Raw genomic sequence first — 25,652 nt, 5'->3', positions numbered from 1 at the left:
TCTAAATATTTCTTCCTGTTATATAACTAGCAGCCTTAAGTACTCATGCTTTTGAAATTGTATATGGGTAGCTCAGGACGAGACCCACTAACAGATGGAACTGGTTTCCATCAGGCTGATGATGTGTATGTAGATGTTGGCAGGTCATGTTGCCAACCTGCTGTGAGGGAGCTGGCATGCCTCTGTTGCTCACCAGGCAACCACGTCTGGAGTATTGGAAGCTATTTCAGTTTAGAAATTACTCAAATTAAAAAGGACCCATAAAAGGTTTTTTTTCATTCCCATCCCTACTTTCAACAAGGGTTGTCACAATACCAGAATATTAAACTTTGACACAATAAAGTATTTAACAAAAAAAATAATCGTCCTCTTTCAACACCACAATTAAAAAAAAAGCCAAAAAAAGCTGAACTGCAGCTTTTAATTATCCTGCATCATTGGGCCCATAAAGCAAGCGCACAAGAGACTTTTGCTGGCAATGCAGCTAACTTCTGGTTTAGCCCTCCGCTAACTTGACTCGGGATAAAATGATTTAACCATGTGGCCCTTTTTGACTTTCAAAATGTTATCTGATAATATATCAGTTAATAGATTGGATCCCAAGAGTAAAATGAGTATTTTACGGGGATTGTGGTGCTAAAAAAAACATTTTCTGGTGCTGCTTCTCTAGCGACGCATGTCGGTGTGATTGGCCCCTCATACTGTAGCAACCTGAGGACCAGTTGATTTTCTTTGCAGTTGTTTCATTTGGCAGCCTTGGGCTGAAAATCTGATCTGTGCATCTGTTCTTTTTAAAGCTACAGTAATTTCTATACTATTTAATGCATATTTAACAGAGATGCATTATTTAAAACATGTGGTATTAAAGAAGTACTGATTCTTTTGAAAACCTTAGTTTATATTAGTCATCAAATAGACAAAGGATTTTTTTGTCATGAAAGTAAGCAACTATAGAGACAGCTCATGACAGAGACAGAGCATGATTTCTGTTGAATTGTGTCTTAGTCAGCGCCAGACAAAAGATATTTGGAGAAGAGTTCAGAGGTTTGCTCCGTATCAATAATGATGACGTTCTCACAGAGGCCGTTCTTTTATTTTCAGAGTCAGGTTTATGTTGGCGAGGAACGGCTTGCGAAACAAGGTTATTCAATAATGTATGTTTTCTTTTCTATAACTAAAAAAGAAAAGGACAAGTCTACCTTATTCCAGCAGTGTTTTCTCTGGTTTATATTTCAGACATTCAGACAAACTTTGCAAAAACAGTGCAGTGAAGTATGACTCTTTAAAGTAGCAACAGTGTGAATATGACAAAGAATGTCAGAATAAACAAAAAAAAAACAGTAGTTCAGCTCCTCTTTTATTTTTCCCCTCAGACTTACGGTTGCCTCTGATCACGACTCAGCAGCAGCCATTCAGCAAACTTGTTTTGACTGGCGGGCAGGTTGGATGTGTTACAGGTTGGATGTGTCATCAAATGATTAGAGAGACTCTTGAGGTGAATATTGATGTGTGAGTGTGTCTGTGTGACTTTCACACATACACACATGGTTTCACTCTGTGTAAATACATATGCTGACAGTTGCATCAATGTTTGAAGGCACAGCAGAGACAGCTCCATGACTGATATCCGAAGTGAACAGTCCAGGTCCGGGCTTTATTCATTCGCTGGGCTCTATGGGGAGTTGTTAATCGCTGCACTTGGCACATTACCGGAGTCCCATACAACAGCAGTAACAGGTGTTCCCAATTCAAAGAGCAAATGATAGGGTGTGTGTATATGTGTGTGGTCTGTCTGCTCACAACCTGCCACTAGACAATCACCTCTGGAGGGTGTGTGTGTGAATGGCATTAGACATGTGAGATTTCAGATGTTTTTAAGATCTTAGTCTACAATTGTAGCACATTGTTTTTAAAATGGTTCTGTGTCAAACTGGGTTCCATTCAAACTGGCGTTTCCAGATAATCTCCTAGAATTTTCCCCTCCAAACTGACATGCCGAAACAGCAGGAAACAGTTAAATCTCTCCCTCCTCCTAGGGCTGATGATGGCTGCATCTAGGCCAAGTGGTTAAAAGGATACTCCATTTTGACAGACAAATCAGTTACTCTGTTTGTACCTTTTATTCTGTTGTTTCCTGATTTCCATTATGTCTTATTTTTAGTACATACGTACAATCTAACACACAATTCAGGTGTTCTCATGGTTCCATCTCTATGCCTCTGCTACAGCAACAGCAATGGCTGGAGGCATTCATTTTTTCGGGTAGTCTGTTCATCGTCTGTCCCACTCTCGAGAGGGTGATATATCACCAGAATGCCTTGAGAGAATTTCCTCTAATTCGGCAAAAAACGTCCACACAAGAATGAACTGATTAAATTTCGGTGGTCAAAGCTCAAAGTTTTATGTTTTTCTCACGTAATTTCCTTTTTTTTTTGTGTGAATGCAATATCTCAATAACACAGTGAATTTCTTCAAATTAGGCACAAATGTCTATATGGACTCAAGGACAAACTGACTAGAATTTGGTGATTTAGTGGAATTTGGTCAAAGGTCCCCGTGACCTCACAAAACATGATTTTGGCCATAACTCAAGAATTTGTATGCTCATTATGACAAAATTTCACACAATTGTATAATAGGGTAAGGTGATGAAGTGGTGTCTTTTTACATACAAAAGTTCAGAGGTCAACTGTGACATCATTATATTCTGCAAAAAAAAACATTATTCAGCACCATAACAGATGGGGAGACATTTGGTCAGATACTGAATTGGTGACACAAATCTTGGGTGTGCACCTTGAAGCTGTGCTGGTTGTACAGATCCTCTGTGCTGATGGGGAAAGGTGTGTGTAAAAAAACCCATCTTTTAGATTTTGTAGCCTCCTTGCAGCAGCATCCATATGTCTTTTTTTTTTTTTAAAGATGACTGTACAAGTATGTTTTGTCTGTTTACCACTCATTCTTGATCAAGCTGATAAAACTGCACTATTTTCCAGTGTTAGCAGATAGTTACAGATAAAGTCTGACACTTTGGGTCTGTTCCAAGAAGTAAGTCATCTGGATAACTTTGCTGAGTAAAAAAAAATCCTAACTTTTGACCTTGTTTCAGACCCTGCGAGGTTCCACCTTTTCTCAGCAAAGTCATCCAGATGACTCAGAGAAACAGGTTCTTGGAAGAGCGGCTTGTATTGTGAGAACAATTTCTTGACTCACAAAATGACTGATCACCGACATATTGGCAACAGAGATTTAGTTTCGCATTGTGGTGATATAGTGTCTGTGCAGGTGTAGTTTTGTAAAACTGTGGGGGTTTTTGTCAGTTCTGCAACTGTGGGGTGTTTCATATTTCTTCGTTCTATGATTCTCTGTGTGGAGGTCAAATTGTAGAGGAGAAACCATTCATTTAAAGTAATGTGGGCATTGCCTTAGGAAGCGGTAGCCCCTAATCACCACATTGAGGCAAATAAACTGGACAAAGACTCTCTTCAGAGCTGTGTCCTGTATCCACAAACATCCAGACTACAACTTAATCTACATGTAGAACTAGTAGCTATAAATCGCAGGCCTCAGTGTGCTTCTCATATAAAGCTGATTTTATAGTTGAGGAAAGAGTAATAGGAGGCCTATCAGTGATACTATGACACATGTTTTGATTTTTAGTTCAGCATTGGATTTCACATGGAACTGGTTTCACCTTGTATGGAACTTGTACTGTTCATAAAGATTTATGTTATGACCACCAGTTTTCAGTTACCACTTATTAAATGCACCAAAGTGACATTTCAAGCAACACAGCTCTTCATTATGTTGCTGAAATGTCACTTTGGCGCATTAAATAAGTGATAACAGGAGCTCTGTGGTGTGCCAGTCATTTTGTTTGTCTTTATACTATCTACTCATCTTTGGTTCAACACCCGCTCCAAGTTTGAATTGGATTTGCGTGCACACTTTTGCTTCTGTAACGGCCACCAGTTTTAACAAGAAAATACATTTCATGCAAAAATTGCATGTGAATGCTGATAGCTGAAATGTATCCCAAAGCACTGCTGAAAGTAGCAGACATATGAAAGAAACTGCGTGGAAATTCTGAAAACTCAAAAACATCGACTTCACTGGGTTTAAGGAAGCAATGCTTTGCATTTTAAAAAGCGCAACAAAAAATGTTCCATACAATCAAACCATCATGTCCATAAAAACCAAAACATTTTTGACGTTGGAATGTTGCTAAAAGCATTCAGAAGTTGCAGTCGTTTGAAAAATGTGTTGGAGAAGTGTAATTGCTCATTCAGCATGCGCACATGCTTTATGGCTTGTGATCAGATCACTCTTATTATAAACAAGCCGATGCGACTGCATGCAGGAGTTTTGGTTGCGTAGACCTTGACCGCAGTTTGATAATTTGTAGTTTTCCTGCTGTGGTGACAGTGGAGTTTCGAACAGCCCCCACCTGCCTGGCAGTGCTTAAGTACTCGTCAGTCAGTCAGCAGAGCTGTCAGCTCCTATTGACAGGCCACCTCGCTCAATCCCCCACTCCCTGCTTCCTCCTCCTCTTTCCTTCACCGTGTGATCTACAATAGATTCCTCTCTGCCTTTGACTGCCTGTCTGTCTGTGTCACCGCTGAAATCAGCTCTGCTTCCTCCAGCTCTGCTATCTCCTCTTTATGCTCTCACTGTCTATCTCCTCCCTCGCTTATGCCTAACATTCGCCTTCCCCTCTATTACCTTATCCCACCCCATCCCCTCTCCCCCTCCCCCCTCCATCTGCTGCATGTTTTACTTGTCCTCGGTCGACTGCGCTGGTGTGACTGTGAGTCCCCTTCCTCTCCCCCCCTGCAGCAGCAGCCCTTATTTACACTCCTGCTAAACAAGCCTAAGGGAGAGCATGATCCCGGATGACACGCACGCAGCGCGCGACACATCCTTAACAAGCCATAAAGAAAAGAAGAGAAAGAAACACGAGATAAAAATCTCTTGTTTCTGTCTCCAGGCTGTGTCCATGAGTGCAGAGAAAAAGTGAGAGCAAAGGCAGTGATTAAAGGGAGGCGGCAATTAACAGGCCAGGGCTGCAGAGGTGTTTAAGAGTTGTGAGCCCCTATTTTGCCAGCTCAATAAATGAGGAGTTGTTAGGAGTAATTAGCGCACCAGCGACTGCAGTGCACACTGATGGGAGCCAGTCTAAGGCCTGAGGCGCACGAACAACGGAAAAGGGCACAGGTTTCTTTTCCACACTGGGGGGACACACATGAAATGGAGGGGTTGGGGGGGTCCTTCGCAAGAACATTTTGAGCATCAAACACTTAATTTCATGCAGTCTGGTGAATTTGTATGCACCGGTCAATGCCTGTTATACATAAATTCAGTGTCAATGTATGTAATGTTGTCAAAATGGAAGCCTTTGCTAGTTATGTTTTTAACTAGCAAAAGGGGACAAATGCACAAGTTCTTAATATTTAGGGGACATGTTCCCTGCGTCCCTTTTGAAACCTACATTTATGTTAATTTTTTTAAATCATAGCATTTTCTATGTGTTTTGGTCTTCTGTCCACACACAAACTGCATTTTAGGTCACTTAAAACAGATATTTTCCTAAACTCTATCCACCGTAACAATTTTCATAAACTATATTTTAAGTGTGGACTTGCAGATGGGAAACACTGTATTTCTGGCTTGGGATGTCAGAGTGTGCCTTGGTGAGGCATCACAAATGAGGTGACATTTCCTGCAATGGCAGATGTGATGAGTTCTGGTTCAAACCTGTCTATCAGGGCTTTTTACATGTTTACACATATATGTACACTTACTCTTCCACTATATTGAGGAGCGGAGGTATCAGAATGAGCTACAGAGGTCCCTGATCCAAGTCGCCTCCTGGTAATACCTTTTTTTCAGGCTTCTGATTGTCAAACATTGTCTTCTTCTTCTTTTCGTGATTTTAGGGTTAGGATTAAATCGATCAAATCAAGTTTTGGGTTTTATTTGGACGGACATTTTTATGCATCCATGCTGGCAACAGCTATGAATTAAAGATGTTTAGATTCTGGTTGCCCGTCCCTCCGTCCGTCCAATTCTTGTAAACAAGATATCTCAGAGTGCCTTAAGGGAATTTTTTCAAATTTGGCACAAACATCCAATTTGACTTAACAATGAACTCATTAGATTTCAGTGGTCAAGGTCAAGGTCACGGTGACCTTTGTCTCATTCTTGTGAAAGCAATATCTCAAGAACACTGTGAGGGAATTTCTTTAAATTTGGCACAAATGTCCACTTAGACTCAACAATGAACTGTTTAGATTTTGGTGGTCAAAGGTCACTGTTACACAGTTCCAATGAACATAGTATCTCAAAAAGGAGGTTTCCTCAAAGTTGGCAAAAATGTCCACTTCAAGTCAAGGATAAACTGATAAGAATTTGGTTGTGAAAGGCCAAGATCACTGTGACCTTATCCATCTCATTGTCATGAATGCGATATATTAAGAATGCCTTGAGTGAGTTTACTCATGTTTGGACTAGACCCTAAGAAAAGTAGTGGATGAAGAATTCCCAGTCTGAACTACTGTATATGACTGAACCACACCTGAACTTTCAGTTGCATCTCTTCTCTTATTGGATAAAAACGTGGTCTATATTTGTGCTGTTCTGTGTTTTGCAGACCTACAGCTCCTTGCAAGATGTCCTGGTGTCATTCGGACGGAGGGTTTTGTGCTACCCGCTCTACAGACACTTTGGCATGGTCTCTGCTGCTGTTCGTGACACAACTAAGATTCTGCAGTCAGGTGAGTTGCCTAGAAGCACCCTCACACACACACATACACATACACACACACACACACACACACACACACACACACACACACACACAATGGGAGTGTAAACTGGTAAAAGGACATCTTGAATTTGCAGCAGCATGCTTTCATGACACATTGTCGAGCAGAAGCAGCCCGCTGGACAGACAGAGTTTGGAGAAAATGCTTCATGAGCATACGGTGTGTTTGAAAGTAATATTCCTCCAGCTATGCAAGGCCCCACTCCCACCTCCTTGGGGAGCAAAATGTGGATTAGTCAAGAACGGACTGTTGACTTTGATATCTCAAAGCCCAGAGTAATCTTTTAAATCAAAAGTCCCCACGGACAGATGAAACTCTGCAGTGTAAACACACTCAGGATGTGTGAGGGCTGAGATTATCCAGCTTGTGATGATTTTAACGCCGGTAAATGACAGCAAATTAAAGGCCTTTTAAGCTCCAGATTAGCATTTCCGTGCCTCATTAAGTAGGAAGATGAGTTGATCAGGAGAGCTGGGGAAACAGCAGTTGGAGTCACTCTTTTTTCCCGTCACCTTGTTTCTCTTGGCTCAGAAACAATTTTTTTATCATGTTCTCATCATGAGCCTCGACATTATACATCACCATACTTTTGTTTCCCCCCAAAACAGCCAACCGGTTAGACGCTTTGCTCATTTGTGTCAACTTATTAAAAGGAAAAAAGCAAATTATTTCACTATTGTTTTCCTCTCACGACTCATAGCCTTTATTATTTGCAGGCATTAGGGAAGTCTGAGTAATAGGGCTTTTCCTTAATGAACTGTAACACTACAGTAATTCAGCCCGGCGTGTGTTTGAGGGTGTGTTTGCTCCCAGCGTTACTTAACACACTAATTAATTTGTCAGGATAAAGCGAATGGAAATGCACACTCCAGTTTTTGAGGCACTTCATTTAAGTGGCCATGAAAGCAAACATTCATAGGTATTAGCAAAACAAACCCATTAACGGCAGCGCACAGGTTAAGGCCTCCGAGGAAATGTTATCCAGGGGTAAATATTTGAACAGCCCTCAGGAAGCAGGTGGAGGAGCTCCTTGAGAATACTCGCCACACTGCCAAAGTGGCTGTAACTAAAGAGCTACTGGGCAGGTACAGAGAAGCTGAGGGGGCCCCGGGGGTTAGGAAGTGTGGGCAAAGACCTCTGGGTCGTGCTGCTGTCGTGTTCGCACTGACAGGACAAGACGAGGAATGTCAGATGCGGTCCTCTGTTACAGATCTATCTGGCGTGCATCTCTGCTGTTAGTCATTCAAGGACATTTTGTGCTGGTCGTGGAATTTCCTCTGGAATTCTTAGAGGGCGGGGAAAAGTTTGGGAATTTAAATCAAATTATAGGTCAAATAAGCACTCTGACCTAGTTATGGAAAATCAGGGAAGAGTAATGACATTTTTCAACCAGAGCAGGGTGTGAATGCTTTAGGTTCGGGGCACTGTTGGTGTTTTTTTGGAGGGGATGCATGAAATGTGTGTGTGTGTGTGTGTGTGTGTGTGTGTGTGTGTGTGTGTGTGTGTGTGTGTGTGTGTGTGTGTGTGTGTGTGTGTGTGCGTGTGCGCGCGCGCGTAAACTAGATGTCCTAAACTAGACTGTTGAAATTAGGGCTGTCAAATGATACATTTTTTATTGTAATTTAATCTCAGAATTTCTATATATAAAATGCGCCAAAGCATTTTTTAATCACATTTTCAATTCCATTGTTTTGCATTGCCTTGCACATGACACATGTATCATATTAAGTATTCATTTACATAATTTGCCACAGATTCTTTCGATGAACATTGATGTTGATAAGTTTGTTTTTTTCAGAGATAAAGCACAGAATGAGAGAAAAAAGTCATTTGCAGTCATTCTTCAGTTTTTGGAATCTCTGCATTTTTGTCCAGAAGACAGAGCAGGCATTGTTGTTTTTTTTCCTCTTTACACCCACTTCTACATCTATGCAAGCCTGCTCACTCTGCAGCCATCAAGGAATCGCTGTCGTACATTTGTACTACCCAGTCTTCCCCACTCATATGATAACCTGTTCTTGCCTAATTAACACGCCTTGCTCACTTCTTTTGGGCATCTCACCAAGAATATCAGCGTTGAACCGAGAGCAACCCTTCCCTCTGAATTCATACAAACTCATGAATCTCCCCTGTGAAAAAAAAAGTCAGATCTTGGAAGCCTGTGTGTTTTTGCCTGACACAATCCAAGTCCTGAATTCAAGAGCACAGTTTGCTGTATACGATCCCATTCTTAAATGAGAACCAAATGTTTGTTTAAGGTTTTCCTCACTGCGAGTGCGCTGTTTATTTTGATTGGGCTGGAATCTCTCTGGACAATGCCAACCAGCTCCGCGGCGGTGCAGAGGAGCATTTTCTCTTGCCCTCAGCGGATCGTAGGCCACATCACAAGGCTATTTATACGCTTGATTGGAGGGAGAAGTGCTGTGGCAGTTTGGACGCTTGTATGCTTCAGGGAAAAGTCATTTGTCAGAAAAACAAATGGAGATTCTGTGTGGTGCGTTTGTGGTGTGGAAAGCCGCTGCGAGCTAACTAAAACGATCTCAGAGCGTGTTTCCAAAGTGCAGGTGTCGACCATAAACCATGTCATAAGCACTGTAACAAAAAGCTCTCGCCATTTAAGAGATAAACATGTTTGATAGTTTACAGACTTTGGCTGGCAGATGATATGTTTAAATCTCTATTAACCTTCTGTAATTGATTGCAGACCGCATCACATGCTGAAACATACCAGAAGGAACACTGTGCAAACAAAATCCACACTAACTTAAGACAGTTGAAAGGAAATAAAATGAAGAATTTTATTGAAGTCTATGTCAAAGTGTTTAGTAACTTTACTTTTTTAAGTTAAACAGATAATAAACATAATAATAATAATGACAATAGCCCCCCCTTTATATTGAAAAAAGTCGCAAAAAAAAAAAATGAAGAAGGGCTTTGGCCCAAAATGTCACACATGGTTATAATAAATGTTCATGGGAGCATTATCTAGTGTACTAGTGTACTCTGTTTTTGTATTTTTGTATTTTTGTACTGACCCTATACTTTTTTGCAAAACCAAAAGACGGCAGCGTTATTCCGCTCCAGTGTGTGATAAAACACTGCATCATGGCATCCCATGATCAAAGGAGGCATGACGGGTGTGACATGTAACACATGAGCATCAGCCAATAGGATCGCCATCTCTCTGAAATGACCTGTGATTGGCCAAAGTCTCCCTTCGCAGGCTTGATTTTCACAAAAACTTAAAAACGGAGCCAAGAGGTGCAGAAGTTTTCTGTCAGTCCACTTGAGTTACAACAAACTTGGAAGTTTATTATGGGATTTTTGACAGAAAAATAAAATAAAAATAAAAATACCCACCCCAGCTTTAGGGCATTACTGCACTCATGTCCTCAAAGAGCACATATTTCCTCACTAGGAGCCGCAGTATGTGGTATCTAACAATGCAGTTTTATGTGCCAAGATTTAAAGATATTCATCTTGATTTCTGCTGCCCCCAACCAAATCCCATAGAGCTGACTGGAATTTTGTTTATGGCGTTCAAAGCATTGAGAAAAAAGAAAAAAAAAGTGTTCCATCAAACTTACAAATACATCTTCTTTGGCAGGAAACATTTGCATTCAGGGTGGAGGAACAATCAAACGGTTTTGTTTGAGCATGAGCCCAGTTCTATCACACTCGTCTATCTGGAGCATCTCCAGAGTTTTGCAGCGGCTGATCCAAACAGCAGGCTTCCACACAGTAGCTGTGTCCAATCCATACATCATACTGCATACCAATTCGACACCGGTTTTGAAAAGTGGCAAAGTTAAATATATTTAGTTCAAAAGCTTAAGTGGTGAGTCAGAGTGGGTGGCAAATCCAGACGAGAGAATTGTCACGATAAGATTGTAGCCGTGTTCTACACTCTTGTTTGATAGACTCCCTCGGGCTCGAATGCTTTTACAAGTTGATGCTCTTCATTTACGACCAGACAGGATTTTGAGAGAATGATTTTTTTGAGCACCAAACAAAAATAGACATTTGAGAACTGTGTAATTAAGTGACCTATTTTGGACTTATTGCCATCAGTAAAAAAGAAAAAAAAACACTGCAGTTTGTTACCTTGCTGGGTTGAATTATTGATTTCTGTGAAAGTTTTAAAAAAGGCTCTCAGGTTTGTCAGATCACAAAGATTCACATTAGGACTAGAGTGATGCTGAATGGGCTAACTTGAATGACTGTCAAGTGGAAAACCATCAAAAGTGCTATTTTCTCAACAGATCAAGGCAAACCCGTTTGCGACGGAAAAGTCTGAGTGGAGCCGCCATTAAATTGACAGATCGAGTGCCAAAAATAGAGTCGTCTTTGGCTCTTTTGTCTCAGACAAACCACTTCTTAACCAGGAACTCTTCTTTAAAAAAAACGTATGGATCAAATTACTGTGCAGCTCGCTGGGATTTTCCTCTGATCCTGTACCTTGGCTTTTATGTATGGAACAATGACTGCAAGCCTTTAGATGCATGCTGCGTCTGCCAGCAGCTGGAGTGCATTGTCATCCTTAATACCGAGCGCGAATAACACTGTTTTTCCATTTGCCTGCCACGGTGTGTTCCTGTGCCCAGGGAAAGCCTGTGTCCTCAAATGCCTGCTGGATATCCACAAAGTGTTCCGAGAGAACGAGCCGGCCTACATTCTGAACGATCTGTACATCACAGACTACTGCATCTGGATCCAGAGGGTCAAGTAAGTTCGTAACATACACACAAACCTATACACACACACATCATAGACCTTCATCTTCAGACCTCGAGAGCTGTAGGAAAGTGCCACTCAGCCCCCATGATGCATCAGTGCTTTAGAGGAGAGGATTAGACGAGTCATTTGTCACAGCGGGGCCAATTGAATGACCGAAGCAGCGAGAGATGCAGTCTCCCTTGTCTCCATTATCATGTGTCAAAAATACCATCAGTGAGTCTTAAAAGAGCCAGCTGCACTCAGCACATTCAGTCCGTATGAAAGTTTTAAGAGCGCACATGTGTGCGTGTGTGTGTGTTGTGTGTATGCAAGGGCTTCTCATATCTTCCGCGAGTGTAGCCAGGCACGCAAAATCTGCACTTTTTTTTCCCTCCAAATGATACAGGTTTGATGGCTCTCTCCTCCTCCGAGCACATATTTTACAATTACTTACACATTTCAATTGTGAGCCTGCGAGCACATTACTCAGTAATGAGCTCTGTTTTACTCTTGGCCAGGGTTCAGCCAAGTGGTGTGCTCGTCTGGAAAAAGCCCAGTTGAAAAATGTGTGCCTGATGTTGTAGGCTCGGCGCCCAGATGCAGACACGATAAAAGGTCTGCAGGGATTTAGTGCCCCCACCCCTCCCCTTCTCCTTCCCCTCATCTCCTCCTCCTCACATTCTCATTTCTACATTTTTGGAATCTTAATGGGTGGGAATGATGTCTTTCTAAGAAGACACACTTGTACTTTTAAAGGCTTTCTGTCTCCTCTGAAGCTCCAGCCCTTTTTACACAGAGATCGCACTATAGAGCTGCCACTAAGAGGCAACTTACACAGCGGCGGTTCCTGCGTGAAATGTTTAACTTTTTTGTGGTTTTGTTGTGAAAACAGCGTTTTGGGGGTCTGAAAATGCAAACTTTTGAAACCGGGTTCCAGAGAGTTATCTTTTGTACGCTGTGTAAACTCACAATGCGCAGATCCTGTGAGAACGGTGATGTCACAGCTGCACTTTGTGCATGTGTGTTGTGCTTCTTCTTTAGTGTGTCATTACAAAGTTACACCGACAACTAATGGCCTGGCATGCATACTACAGCGTTTTCTGTTGTTTTTGCAGATCCATGTACACAAGGATCGCTTTCACGTGTTATCATATGAACGTGGATTTTTTTTTAGGTGCAAAGGAAAGACTTTTCCATTTTTAATGGGCCGTTCTAATCTAAACGTGGCTTATGTCAATTCTTTGTGTCGCCTTTGCATTGTTATACACACCCAAACGACTGAAGCAGCATGACACCCTAATGTGTGATTTTAAGTAGCAGGCCTCATTGCGGAAACAGAAGAGGCGTCATGGGCGTGATGTTTAACACAACAGCTCTTGTCCTCTGCTCTGAGGAAAAGGAGCTCCCGAATCTCATTATTTTGTCCTGCTCATGATCTTGTCCCACCAGTTGTCCCTTTTATAAGCCCTTTTTTTACAGAGATCTCGCTATGGAGCTGCTATGAAGTCCCCTCTTTATGTCTCCTTTTCATTTTTTACACAAAACCAAACAACGGCGGCATCATTCCGCAATAGTGTGCGATTTTAGACAGCATGCCTGCAACGTGGAACAAAAATAGGCATGACGAGCTGCAATCAGCTGCATTTAAAATCTCCCATGGTGGGTCAAACACATAACACATCAAAACACCACACTTTTCCTGCCCATGATGCCTTTCTGCTGGCTGTCCCTTTTCATACAGACACCATTTTGGTGCTTTTACCACCTCCCATGCGACCCATTCTGCGATAGGTGGTTTAACAAAACAATATTCTGGCCTTAGACAGGCAGTGTAAAACGGGATTCTGTCAACTCACTGAAAAACTCAATCACTCTCTTAGTTGAGAGGCACCGGAGCCTCCCCTACCTCCTCCTCCTCCACTGTACATTGCGACTAAATGTCAGCTTGACCTAACATGCTGACTCCTACTACGCCCCGCATCGATCATTAAATGGATTAGCCCGTGCTCTCATAGCAGCGACATGTTGAATTGTTACATTTCCCTTTTCTGTTTCGTTTTTTTTCCTGTCAATAAAGTAAGTTTGTTTTGTCCTTGCATATGAGCTGTCATGTTGTGAAGAAAACATGGGGATTAGTAAAACCACTTCTGTCTCCAACCACTTGAAAGAGCAGTCAGGCATCATTTTTGTTGTTTCAATATGGCTCACGCTCTGTAATACCATGCAATCCTCACATGCGGTTCCTGAAACTATGTTCGCCGTGTTTGCAGTATGATATTAAAAGGAGCCTGCAGTTAAAATGCAAAGCAGCACAGGAGAGTTAGGCCTGCGGTTTTCACAGACCAAACCTTCGCTATCTTACATGCGGTTTGTTGTGGCAGCCCCTTTTGTGTCGTCTGACAGGTTTGATGACAGATCGTGTAGGCATTGCTTTCTTCAGTGCGAGATATTCTCCCCCGCGCGGGATAAGTCATCCTCCGTTAAGTGAGTCGCCTCTGGGAGCCGAGCGGTAAGATGAGATGTAATCTATACCCCCGGTGCAATCCCCGTATCTTGTCACCACGCGCAGCCGCCAAGGCAGACGCGATCAGCTGCGCATGATGGACATAGCGATTAATGGATGTTTGTTGGGCCGGAGGGGGGTTGATTTATTTAATCTCCGCTCCGTCCCACATGCATTTCTCCTCCTAAAGTTGCTCTGACTGCCGAGACATCGGTCTCAAATTTACAACCTCGTAAAGACTTCACTCTGATTTAAGCCTCGGGGCAGGCGCTCCCCTTTACTCTGACACACAGAGTCTGAGCAGAACCCTGCGCAATGAAATAAAGAGTGCAACCTCAAAGCAAATTGCTCTTCACTTTGTCTCACTGATTTGGAACTTTATTTTATTTTGCGCCGCAGTGGTCACAGTTTCCAGAATTTAAACACATATTTCCTCTGCGGAAACACTTTGAACTCACACGCCCATCTAATCCCAATTATTGTTAGCACTGAGTATCCTTCCAAATTGAGCAGCAGGCTCCAGTTCATTAGTTTCAGGGTATGCATTTGGAGGTCCTCAGATGCCAAAGCCCCCGCAGAGCTGCTGGACCGAAAAAGAAAAAGCAAGTCGCCTCACTTTCTCTCTCTCTGTCTTTGTCGTCTGTCCCTTTATCAAAAAGCTTGGAGAGACGCCAGTGTAGATTCATGGCAGCCAGCGCAGACAAAGCTCATAGGCCTGGTGTTGTGTTACAGTACCTCAGTGAAATCAGAAGGGCTACAACTTCCTTTTTCAGCACCGCTTCACTTGAAACCACCCACCCACCCTCATTAATTGGGTCAATTAGATTCTAGCAGGAAAAAAAAAGTGATGTGCTAGAGGGTTCGTCTGAGAGGAGGGAAGTGAGGTAGATTCATGTTTCCTTTTGAAGTCATTATTGTCTGCAGGTTTTTAACCACAAAATGGCCATTTGTAAATCAATTAGTCATGCAGTGTTACCTTGAGTTCCTGACGAAAACACATGCCTCCTGAATTCTGAGCCCGGATAAATGACGCTTGGATCATACTGCACAACTTGTGTTAGAATTCATAAATGGTGTTATGGAATTGTTTGGTCCCCAATCAATCAATGATTCAACACGTTAGCCATTTTCCTCACAAATTCAAGGAAACACAGCACAACTGATTGATTTCAGATGGCCATTTTAAGACTTTAAAAGGTCAATAAATGTCTTAAATTCATTTTATTAATAGATATTAGGGCTTAAAAGTCAATTAAGAGTCTTAAATTTTGAATTTATGAGGTCTTAATTGCCACAAGAACTTAACGCCTCTCCTCACCATAACCATCTTCTACATCACTGATGTCGCAAATCTTTACACAAAATTTGTGTTTTTATTTTATACTTGCACTTCCCTGTTTGTAAAATGTAGATCAGCACTAACTCACTCTACTAACCATATCCATACATAAAACCTACCTCTGCATGGCTCTACAAGCACTGATCAGCCCCAACATTAAAACCACCGACACGTGAAGTTAATAGCAGTGATTCTCTCGTTACAATGTAATTCTCTGATCGGAAATTCTATGGATTGGACTTTGCTCTGACCTGTCAAGGCATGGACACAAGACCTCTGGGGGTGTCCTGTGGTGTCTGGCAGCAGGGCAAATCCTTTGAGTCCTGTGGGTTGTGAGGTGGGTACCGACAAGTCCCATGGATGCTCGATTAGATTGGGATCTGGGGAATTGGGTGACCAGGTCATTACCTTGAGAAGCTGGTTTACCTTTTTTGCAACAGTAGCCACTTCCAAACCGAGACTGCACTATAGAGCTGCAATGAAGTCCCCCTTTTATATTGCCCCTGAATTTTTACATAGAACCAAACAATGGGGAATCACTCCGCACCTGTGTGTGATTATACATGCATCGTGGCATCCCGCGATCAAAAGAGGCATGACAGGCATGACATGTAACACACAAGCATCCGCCTCAGGTGTGACATATTATACACACGCTTTCCAAACAATAACAAAGGCATAACATGTCAGTACCTTCTCTGTTATGTGACAGCTGATCTTGTCCTTTACACTCAAGGTAAGGAGCTCCTGACTCTAATTGTTTTACCATTTTGCAGACATTACGGCCACTGTCTTCTTTGTCACTGCTTTTTAAATCTCCTGCGGTGGGACACACACATAAACACGTTGTCAAAGCATCACACTCATACCGCTCATGGTCACATCTTTCCGGCGTTATGTTTCACATAGACCCCGTTACAGCGCTGTTACCTCGGGGCTAAGGCGAGACCACTCTGTATTCCCTTTCAGCGATCGGCAAGGCAGCATTATGGTGTGATATTCCTGCCTTGAACAGGCAGTGCAAATACGGCTAGTGTTTGGGTGGGTGGCATGTGTCAAATTGCATCAACCTGTAGGCTAGAACCCAAGGTTTCCCGCCAAAACATTGCACTATAACAAGATGTTCAATATAGGATAAGAAAAGGATGAAAAATCTGTCTTAAATTTGGTTAAAAATAATCTTTAAAAGGTCTTATCAACCATTAATTTGAAGTATCTTATACCTGTTGACGCCCTATAGAAAGGGAAAAATGGCTCTTTGTATGTGTTTTTGTTTGTTTTGGGATTTTTTGTGGGGATACTGTGACTGTGTCTGTACAATGTGGGAATCGGACAGTCACACGCTCCAGAGCCTGGAAAATTGACAAGAAATGGTTCCAGGATAAACCGAGCCTCGCGCTGCAACAGCTGCATGGACAGACTCCAACAGTTGTGAATGGAAGGTGTGAAGTGAGCAGTCCCCAAAAAAACAGTGGCTGTTGTTTTCATTGAAGACACAGGGAACAATGAAGACAAGAACGTGTGCAATGCTGCATGAAAACGACAAAGGAAACTGCCAGAAATGAAGTTGTAGACATTTTTTTTCCCCCTCAGACCATCCTTTTATTTCTGGAGGACGAACCAGCCCTCCGGATTTCCACATGCTCTCCTCCTCCCTCTTCTCATTCGTCCTCAGCATTGTGTGCATGACAATAGCTCACGGGGGAAGAGTCGGCCACTCTGACAGCAGCTCCCCCCCAGGGAATAGCATCTGGAGCTCCAACAAGCGGGATCGTCTCAGGGCAACGGGGTCAAGCACTGGGTCAGCGTGTCAGCCAAGACCTGTGGTTAACGCCTTGGAAATGCACTTGTGCATGGTGGTGTGGTGTTAACACCCATCCCCCCCGTCAGGCTCGGGTGGTCAATTCACCTCAGTACACCTCTTTGTGATTTTAAAGCACTTATTACCCAGATTTCCGCCCTGGCTACTTTGCGTAATAGGTGTTTTCATTTAACTTGTGCTCTTGGGCTTTTCACAGGAGAATTAAAATTAGGTGTCGCAGGCTGCTTCTCTGGTGCGATGCTCCCCATGTGGGTGAAAATGGGGAATTGTTCTGCTGCCCCCCCCTTCCCTCAACCACACAGCTGATGTGACAACCAGATGTTTGCTGGAAAGCACCAGGCAGCAACACACGACTGTCAAACGGCCATCCTGAAGGCTTTGAAACAGATAATGGAGCTGCTCTATCAGATGTTAGCCACAGCACTGAAGGAGATCTTAGAGGCCCCCGCTGGGGAGAACAAAGATGCAAATGTCTGACAGCTAACAGGGATAAGTAGTACAGATTTCCTCCCAGCATGTGGCCACTCCAGCTTCTTGTCTTGAATACACAGGCTCATCTTAAACACATACTTACACACTGTGTTTGCATAATTTCCTCTATGCATGTTTGGAGTGCCCACTCCAGTTTTTACAACCGATCACAGTGAAGAGATTTCGTCTGTCTTTGCAGCCTCAAAGCTCTGTACATCTAAACAGATGCTGATCAAACAACAGCTCCTAACATAATTTTTGTCACTTTTAGACATATAATGAGATGCTAACAGCTGAATATGGAACACACACACTGGACAGCTATTAATACAGTGCTTAAATGTCCAAGGGAGTACTTGAATCAAAAAGTTAGAGGAAGCAGTAAAAGTAGATAGTCATGAGCTGAACATAGTTTGTAGTAAAAAAAAAAAAAATCCCACAATCCCAACAGTTGAGTCAAACTGAAAATTTAAGCTTGCCAAGCTGCAGTGTTGAAAAATAACACTGAAAAGTCCAAGCCTGAGGGCGCCTTTGAGCACAACCCAAACCAAAGTCTCCTACAGTGAAGATAAAACTTTCAGCCTGACTTTTAAACTTAAATGATGATGTGGGAAATAAAATGGAATCATGTCAGTGGAGGGTTTTTACGAATTTGTTCACATTCCTTCTTCTGCTCTACCATACCAAAATGTTTGTTTGTTTTAAAGAAAAATCAAGCTGAATTTTGTAGATTCGTTTTTACATTCTGTTCAGTGATGAACAGTAATATCAACAAGTCGTCGGTATCAGCAAATATTGGCTTTTAAATGAATTTCAAAACAGCTTTTAATGTAATGGGAACAGTAACGATCAGCATTCACATCCGAGTCAATGACTCTTCAGTAGTCACAGGTATTTGCTTTGAACAGCATTGTTGGAAAGAAAACTCCTGGGTGAATGTGCTATTTTTAGCTCCTTAACTGGCGAGATGCAATGGCGTAAGATAAGTAAGATATACATAAAAAGAAGTGACCGCTGTAGAGTTTTTACAGCCTCCATTCATATTAAGTAGATTTATTGGTCATTTTTTAAACCAAGTTTATAACACAAAATTACTGTTGTCCTTGATCCTGCTACAACATTGGAGTTTAAGGATTAGTTGATTAAAAAATCTGCAGCTACTATAAAAAATTCCATCCAGTTCCTTGGGTATGCTGCTGCTGGTGGCATCATTGAAATCCTGCAGTGCATTTTTTAAATTTACATCAGAGTCTTGTGTCTAAATGGCTCCCAAAAGGTCCGTCCATCCAGTGCGACGGCTTGATCCAGAATGTTTAACCATGTCAAGATGTGCGCAGAGCAGCCTTGCCCTGATGCCGGCTCTCCTTCCTCTCCTTGTCCGGCGCCTTAGGTTTCGTTTCTCCCCTCTGGTCAGACTTGCCACTCCGTACATGTCACTGGTGGGGATTCTCTCGTGGTCTGCTGTGTTAAGACCCACACAACTTCTCCCAATGTTGATAAGTGCTTCTCTATCATAGAAAAGTCATGCTTCAACAGAAGTGGCCATGGAGCCAAAAAAAGGAGAAAAATATAGCAAAAAGTAGCAAGGATTTGAAGAGCTACTGGCTGCTGCATCTACTTGTGCTGTGGTCGTCATAGAAACCTGATTATGAACATGTTTTCTGGCATGTCCGTGATGCTGAACATGACGCACCACAAAAAACACATACAGTAAGGCATATTCATCTGCTGCAGAACCGTGTACAGAGTTCAGGTCTACTGGCATGGGAAAGCAGTCTATAGCCCAGTTTGAGTGGGTTTACCTGTGTTTTGGTGGAAATAGGGGTATATGAGTCCAATCCATTCCTTGCTCATCCGTAGCTCCGCCCTCTCATCTAAATCTGGTCATTTTTGGCTTCAAAGATACAGGATTGAGAGGGACGAAATGCCAAACTCGAAGCTTCAAAACTGCAGTCCACAAACCAATGAATGGCACCACAGTTCGACATCCATTATTTATGCAGGCTGTGTATCCAACATGATAAACATTTTTAGCAGTTTTTAGAAGGAATGTTAATTAACAGTTTTTTTAGGATGAAATAGACCCAGATATGCTCTTCCACAAACATAATGGTTTTGATTTGCGTATATATTTTTAAAAGTTGTCAGGTCAAATCAGATCTCAGAATTAAATTCCCACATTGATCAGCATTCGGGTCCACCATTTTGGACCCGTAGAGACATTTACCTGACAGTCAACAGATACTTATGATGAATCAGTGCTTGTTCAGTACAATAAGTCTTTCATAGGCAGCTATAAGTCTGGTCTGGAACATTGGCGTGTTGAATAAATACATCTGTGTTTCTCATTTCTGGAATCGGAGTGGCATCCAATGCCTCAGACCTTTCCAGCATTCAGTCACAGTGACGGATCACATCTCCCAGCATCGGCTTTTATCCCCCTCAGCTAGTGAATGATGCATTTTGCGAGTTACGCTGAAGAAATCTGGTGCTCGTATTACACAGATTTATACATCTGAGGACAAGCTTTATCTGAGATGTTTTCAAGAGCACAGACGCCCTGAATGAGTCGCTCTTTCAATGAACACCAGGCCGATGAAAGAAATGTCAGATTGTAATTTAGCTCGGCTCTCGCGCACACACACACGCACATATACACACACACATCCCATTCTCATCTAAAGACTTTGGCAGATGGAGGCGTCTTTGTCTCGCCAGAAGTTTTCCAACCTTGAAAACACCACCCCTCCTCCGTTTAATGAAGGCAAGCCACAACAGCAGTGTAGTAATGACTGGATTGTGTACAACATTATCCCTCCCCCTCCTGGACACAGCCTTTGTATTCACCGCAGGCAGAGCTTCTCCAACCACAGAGCAAGGGAGGGGAGAGAAAACAAGCGCGCCTCCCCAATGCTAACTCAATAATGACTTCCCACGGGGGGAAAGAGAATACAGGGCAGTCTTTGAAGTGGCTGTGCTGCAGGAGGCTCTTCTGCCCCAGCCACGCTACAGGAAGCTCTCACGTGGCTTTTATAGAGCCTGGGACCTAAACAGGCTCCATACAGCCTGCGCACCCTCATCATCATTAGCCCAGGTCACATTAATGTCTCGATATCCTGTAGTCGCTGTGGGAAAAGCCACTTTGTCATTGTTTTAAAAAGTTTTAGGGATCTTAGCTGAAGTTGTGTCTGTCTTTAGTGGCTTTCACACATGAAGACCGCAAAATAGCCGGAGTCAGTTATCCAAAGAATGCAGTGGTTTGATGTTGTTTGCATCCTCAGACTTTTTAACTGACATGATTGTGCTTGGGGAATAGGCTAAAGCAAGACAAGGTGTCTCCAGAACTCATCATTAATTTGTAATGCACAGAATGATTTGGGAAGTCTTCCAATGTGGTGCATTTGTATGTATAAATTAGAAAATTAGCTTATCCTCCATGGCGCATTAAGCAGATTAATTTTCATGGTCCAGGGTTAGCAGTGTTGGTCGGTTGGTTCACCACTTTGGTTTAGATTAAAATATCTCAAAAGCTATTAAATGCATTGCCATTAAATTGGTACAGACATCCACAATGTCCAGAAAATGTATCATAATGACTTTTTATCCCCAGATCATTCCTCAAAGGCCATCATGAGATTCACATTTGAGGTTTAGAGGGAAATGTCTTGACACCGATTGGACGAATTCCCATGAAACTTGGTTCAAACATTCATTCTCCCCCTGTGGATATATCACTTTGGTGATCCCTTAAATTTTAAATCTAGCGCCATCATCAGGTCAACAATTCAGTTTGTTTGGGTTATGACCAAATACCTAGAAAAGTCATACCCGCGGGCTCAAATTCCGGCCTCGACTCTTTGCTCCCTGAGCTACCACCTTATCGTGGTGGAGGGGTTTGCGTGTCCCAGTGATCCTAGGAGCTCAGTTGTCGGGGGCTTCATGCCCCTGGTAGGGTCACCCATGGCAAACAGGTCCTAAGGGAGGGACCAGACAAAGTGTAGCTCACAAGACCCCTATGATGATGACAATCAATGGTCCAGAGTTCCCCTCGCCTGGACGCGGGTCACCGGGGCCCCCCCCTGGAGCCAGGCCTGGGGGTGGGGCTCGATGGCGAGCACCTGGTGGCCGGGCCTTTACCCATGGGGCTTGGCCGGGCCTTTACCCATGGGGCTCGGCCGGGCACAGCCCGAAGAGGTGACATGGGACCTCCTTCCTGTGGGCTCACCACCCATAGGAGGGGCCGTAGGGGTCGGGTGCAATGTGAGCTGGGCGGCAGCCGAAGGTGGGGACCTTGGCGGTCCGATCCTCGGCTGCAGAAGCTAGCTCTGGGGACATGGAATGTCACCTCTCTGGTGGGGAAGGAGCCTGAGCTGGTGCGCGAGGTTGAGAAGTTCCGACTAGATATAGTCGGCCTCACCTCGACGCATGGCTTGGGCTCCGGAACCAGTCTTCTCGAGAGGGGATGGACTTTCTTCCACTCTGGAGTTGCCACTGGTGAGAGGCGCTGGGCAGGGGTGGCAATACTTATTGCCCCCCGGCTCGGTGCCTGTACGTTGGAGTTTACGCTGGTGAATGAGAGGGTAGCCTCCCTCCGCCTTTGGGTTGGGGGACGGATCCTAACTGTTGTTTGTGCCTATGGTCCAAACAGCAGTTCAGAGTATCCACCCTTTTTGGAGTCCTCAGAGGGGGTGCTGGAGAGTGCTCCTTCTGGGGACTCCCTCGTTCTGCTGGGGGACTTCAACGCTCACGTTGGCAACGACAGTGAGACCTGGAGGGGTGTGATCGGGAGGAATGGCCCCCCCGATCTGAACTCGAGTGGTGTTTTGTTATTGGACTTCTGTGCTCGCCACAGATTGTCCATAACGAACACCATGTTCAAGCATAAGGGTGTCCATATGCGCACTTGGCATCAGGACACCCTAGGCCACAGTTCAGTGATCGACTTTGTAGTCGTATCGTTGGACTTGCGGCCGTATGTCTTGGACACTCGGGTGAAGAGAGGGGCGGAGCTGTCAACCGATCACCACCTGGTGGTGAGTTGGCTCCGATGGTGGGGGAGGACGCCGGTCAGACCTGGCAGACCCAAACGCATTGTGAGGGTCTGTTGGGAACGTCTGGCAGAGTCTCCCATCAGAAGGAGCTTCAACTCCCACCTCCGGAAGAGCTTCGACCATGTCCCGGGGGAGGCTGGGGACATTGAGTCCGAGTGGGCCGTGTTCCGTGCCTCCATTGCTGACGCGGCCGACCGGTGCTGTGGCTGTAAGGTGGTCGGTGCCTGTCGGGGCGGCAACACCCGAACCCGCTGGTGGACACCGGCGGTGAGGGGTGCCGTCAAGCTGAAGAAGGAGTCCTGTCGGGCCTTCTTGGCCTGTGGGACTCCGGAGGCAGCAGACAGGTACTGACAGGCCAAGCGGAGTGCGGCGGCGGCGGTCGCCGAGGCGAAAACCCGGGCGTGGGAGGAGTTAGGTGAGGCCATGGAAAACGACTTCCGGACGGCTTCGAAGAGGTTCTGGACCACTATCCGGAGTCTCAGGAGGGGGAAGCGGTGCTCCGTCAACACTGTGTATGGTGGCGACAGGGCGCTGCTGACCTCGACTCGGGACGTTGTGGATCGGTGGAAGGAATACTTCGAAGACCTCCTCAATCCCACCGACACGCCTTCCGTTGGGGAAGCAGGGCCTGGGGACTCGGGGGTGGGCTCCTCTATCTCTGGGGCTGAGGTTACCGAGGTGGTCAAAAAGCTCCTCGGTGGCAGGGCCCTGGGGGTGGACGAGGTCCGCCCGGAGTTCCTCAAGGCCCTGGATGTTGTGGGGATGTCGTGGCTGACACGACTCTGCAACATTGCGTGGACGTCGGGGGCAGTGCCCTTGGACTGGCAGACTGGGGTGGTGGTCCCTCTTTTTAAGAAGGGGGACCGGAGGGTGTGCTCCAACTACAGGGGGATCACACTCCTCAGCCTCCCTGGTCTATTCGGGGGTACTAGAGAGGAGGGTCCGCCGGATAGTCGAACACCGGATTCAGGAGGAGCAATGCGGTTTTCGCCCCGGCCGTGGAACTGTGGACCAGCTCTGGACCCTTGGCAGGATCCTTGAGGGTGCGTGGGAGTTTGCCCAACCAGTCCACATGTGCTTTGTGGACTTGGAGAAGGCATTCGACCGTGTCCCTCGGGGAGTCCTGTGGGGGGTTCTCCGGGAATATGGGGTTTCGGACTCCCTGATACGGGCTGTCCGTTCCCTGTATGACCGGTGCCGGAGCTTGGTCCGCATTGCCAGCAGTAAGTCAAACTCATTTCCGGTGAGGGTTGGACTCCGCCATGGCTGCCCTTTGTCACCGATTCTGTTCATAACTTTTATGGATAGAATTTCTAGGCGCAGCCAGGGTGTTGAGGGGGTCCGGTTTGGTGACCTCAGGATTGGGTCTCTGCTATTTGCAGATGATGTGGTCCTGTTGGCTTCATCAGGCCGCGACCTTCAGCTCTCACTGGATCGGTTCGCAGCCGAGTGTGTAGTGGCTGGGATGAGAATCAGCACCTCCAAATCCGAGGCCATGGTTCTCAGCCGGAAAAGGGTGGCGTGCCCCCTCCGGATCGGGGACGAAGTCCTGCCCCAAGTGGAGGAGTTTAAGTACCTCGGGGTCTTGTTCACGAGTGAGGGAAGGATGGAACGGGAGATCAACAGGCGGATCGGTGCGGCGTCTGCAGTAATGCGGACTCTGCACCGGTCTGTCGTGGTGAAGAGGGAGCTGAGCCGAAAGACAAAGCTCTCGATTTACCAGTCGATCTTCGTTCCTACCCTCACCTATGGTCACGAGCTTAGGGTAGTGACCGAAAGAACAAGATCACGGGTACAAGCAGCCGAAATGAGTTTCCTCCGTAGGGTGGCTGGGCTCTCCCTTAGAGATAGGGTGAGAAGCTCGGTCATCCGGGAGGAGCTCGGAGTAGAGCCGCTGCTCCTCCGCGTTGAGAAGAGCCAGATGAGGTGGCTCGGGCATCTAATTAGGATGCCTCCAGGACGCCTCCCTGGTGAGGTGTTCAGGGCACGTCCCACCGGTAGGAGGCCCCGGGGAAGACCCAGGACACGCTGGAGAGACTACGTCTCACAGCTGGCCTGGGAACGCCTCGGGGTCCCCCGGGAAGAGCTGGACGAAGTGGCCGGGGAGAGGGAAGTCTGGTTTTCCCTGCTTAGGCTGCTGCCCCCGCGACCCGACCCCGGATAAGCGGAAGAAAATGGATGGATGGATGGATGGACTCTTTGCTGCCTCTCTCCCCCTTTCATGCAATAAACCCCCCAAAAAAATAACCTTAAAGTATTGTGTTGCTGTGCTGGTGGTGACGTGTTGCTTTAACCACCTGTGGAATATGATCCAACAAACCAGTTTATGAGCAGACCTACACCATGCCCTGCTAGATGACACTGTGTTGCATTGCCGCAAAACTTTGCCAGACAACTCAGCACCTTCAGAATGGACTTATTGAAATGAATGAACAGGCTATTTTTTTCCCATAGAGCTTACAGCCTCACAAAGCCGCTAGCATGGCGGTAGACTTTTAGTCTTATTAAAGGCATGATTCTATTTTTCTTTTTTTTTTTTGTTTTCAACATTTCCAGTGAGAACCCTAACACGAACACTTACTATGTTTACAAGGGCAAAATATGGATTTTTCGCCCTTGTAAACATATATATTTCCATTTATGTGCAGCCGTGCATACTCCGATTAACGTGCCTTAACGTGTTGTTTATTACGTCAAAATATGGAGAAGTGGAACAGCTGTTGCTTGTGCCATGATTGTCTCAGTTGTTCATCTGTGGCAGACTTGTTGGACTATGCAAACACAGCCTCCCTCTTTCATTCCTTCAACCACCTTCTTGCAAAGGTTGGTGCTGCGATATTTGCACATAACCAAAAACCTATTGATATCCGAGTCTTTGATGATGTTTAAAAAAAAAGTTTGTTTCTCCTTTCGACCAGAAATGTTG

The 25,652-nt window shown here is 44.7% G+C and overlaps 1 protein-coding gene across 1 annotated transcript in view; it reads left to right on the top strand.

Moving 5' to 3' along the window:
* shq1 (SHQ1, H/ACA ribonucleoprotein assembly factor) overlaps positions 1-25,652 on the top strand; it is a 47,315-nt gene that overhangs the window by 17,499 nt on the left and 4,164 nt on the right. The window contains exons 10-11 of the mRNA XM_042494012.1: positions 6,650-6,773; positions 11,429-11,549. Coding sequence (XP_042349946.1) covers positions 6,650-6,773; positions 11,429-11,549 — 245 coding nt within the window. The remainder of the gene's footprint in view (positions 1-6,649; positions 6,774-11,428; positions 11,550-25,652) is intronic.

This window comes from Plectropomus leopardus, chromosome 2, assembly GCF_008729295.1.
Source record: "Plectropomus leopardus isolate mb chromosome 2, YSFRI_Pleo_2.0, whole genome shotgun sequence".
Lineage (NCBI taxonomy): Eukaryota > Metazoa > Chordata > Actinopteri > Perciformes > Serranidae > Plectropomus > Plectropomus leopardus.
Note: the sequence above shows the minus strand (reverse complement) of the source record. Positions and strands in the feature narration are given on the sequence as shown.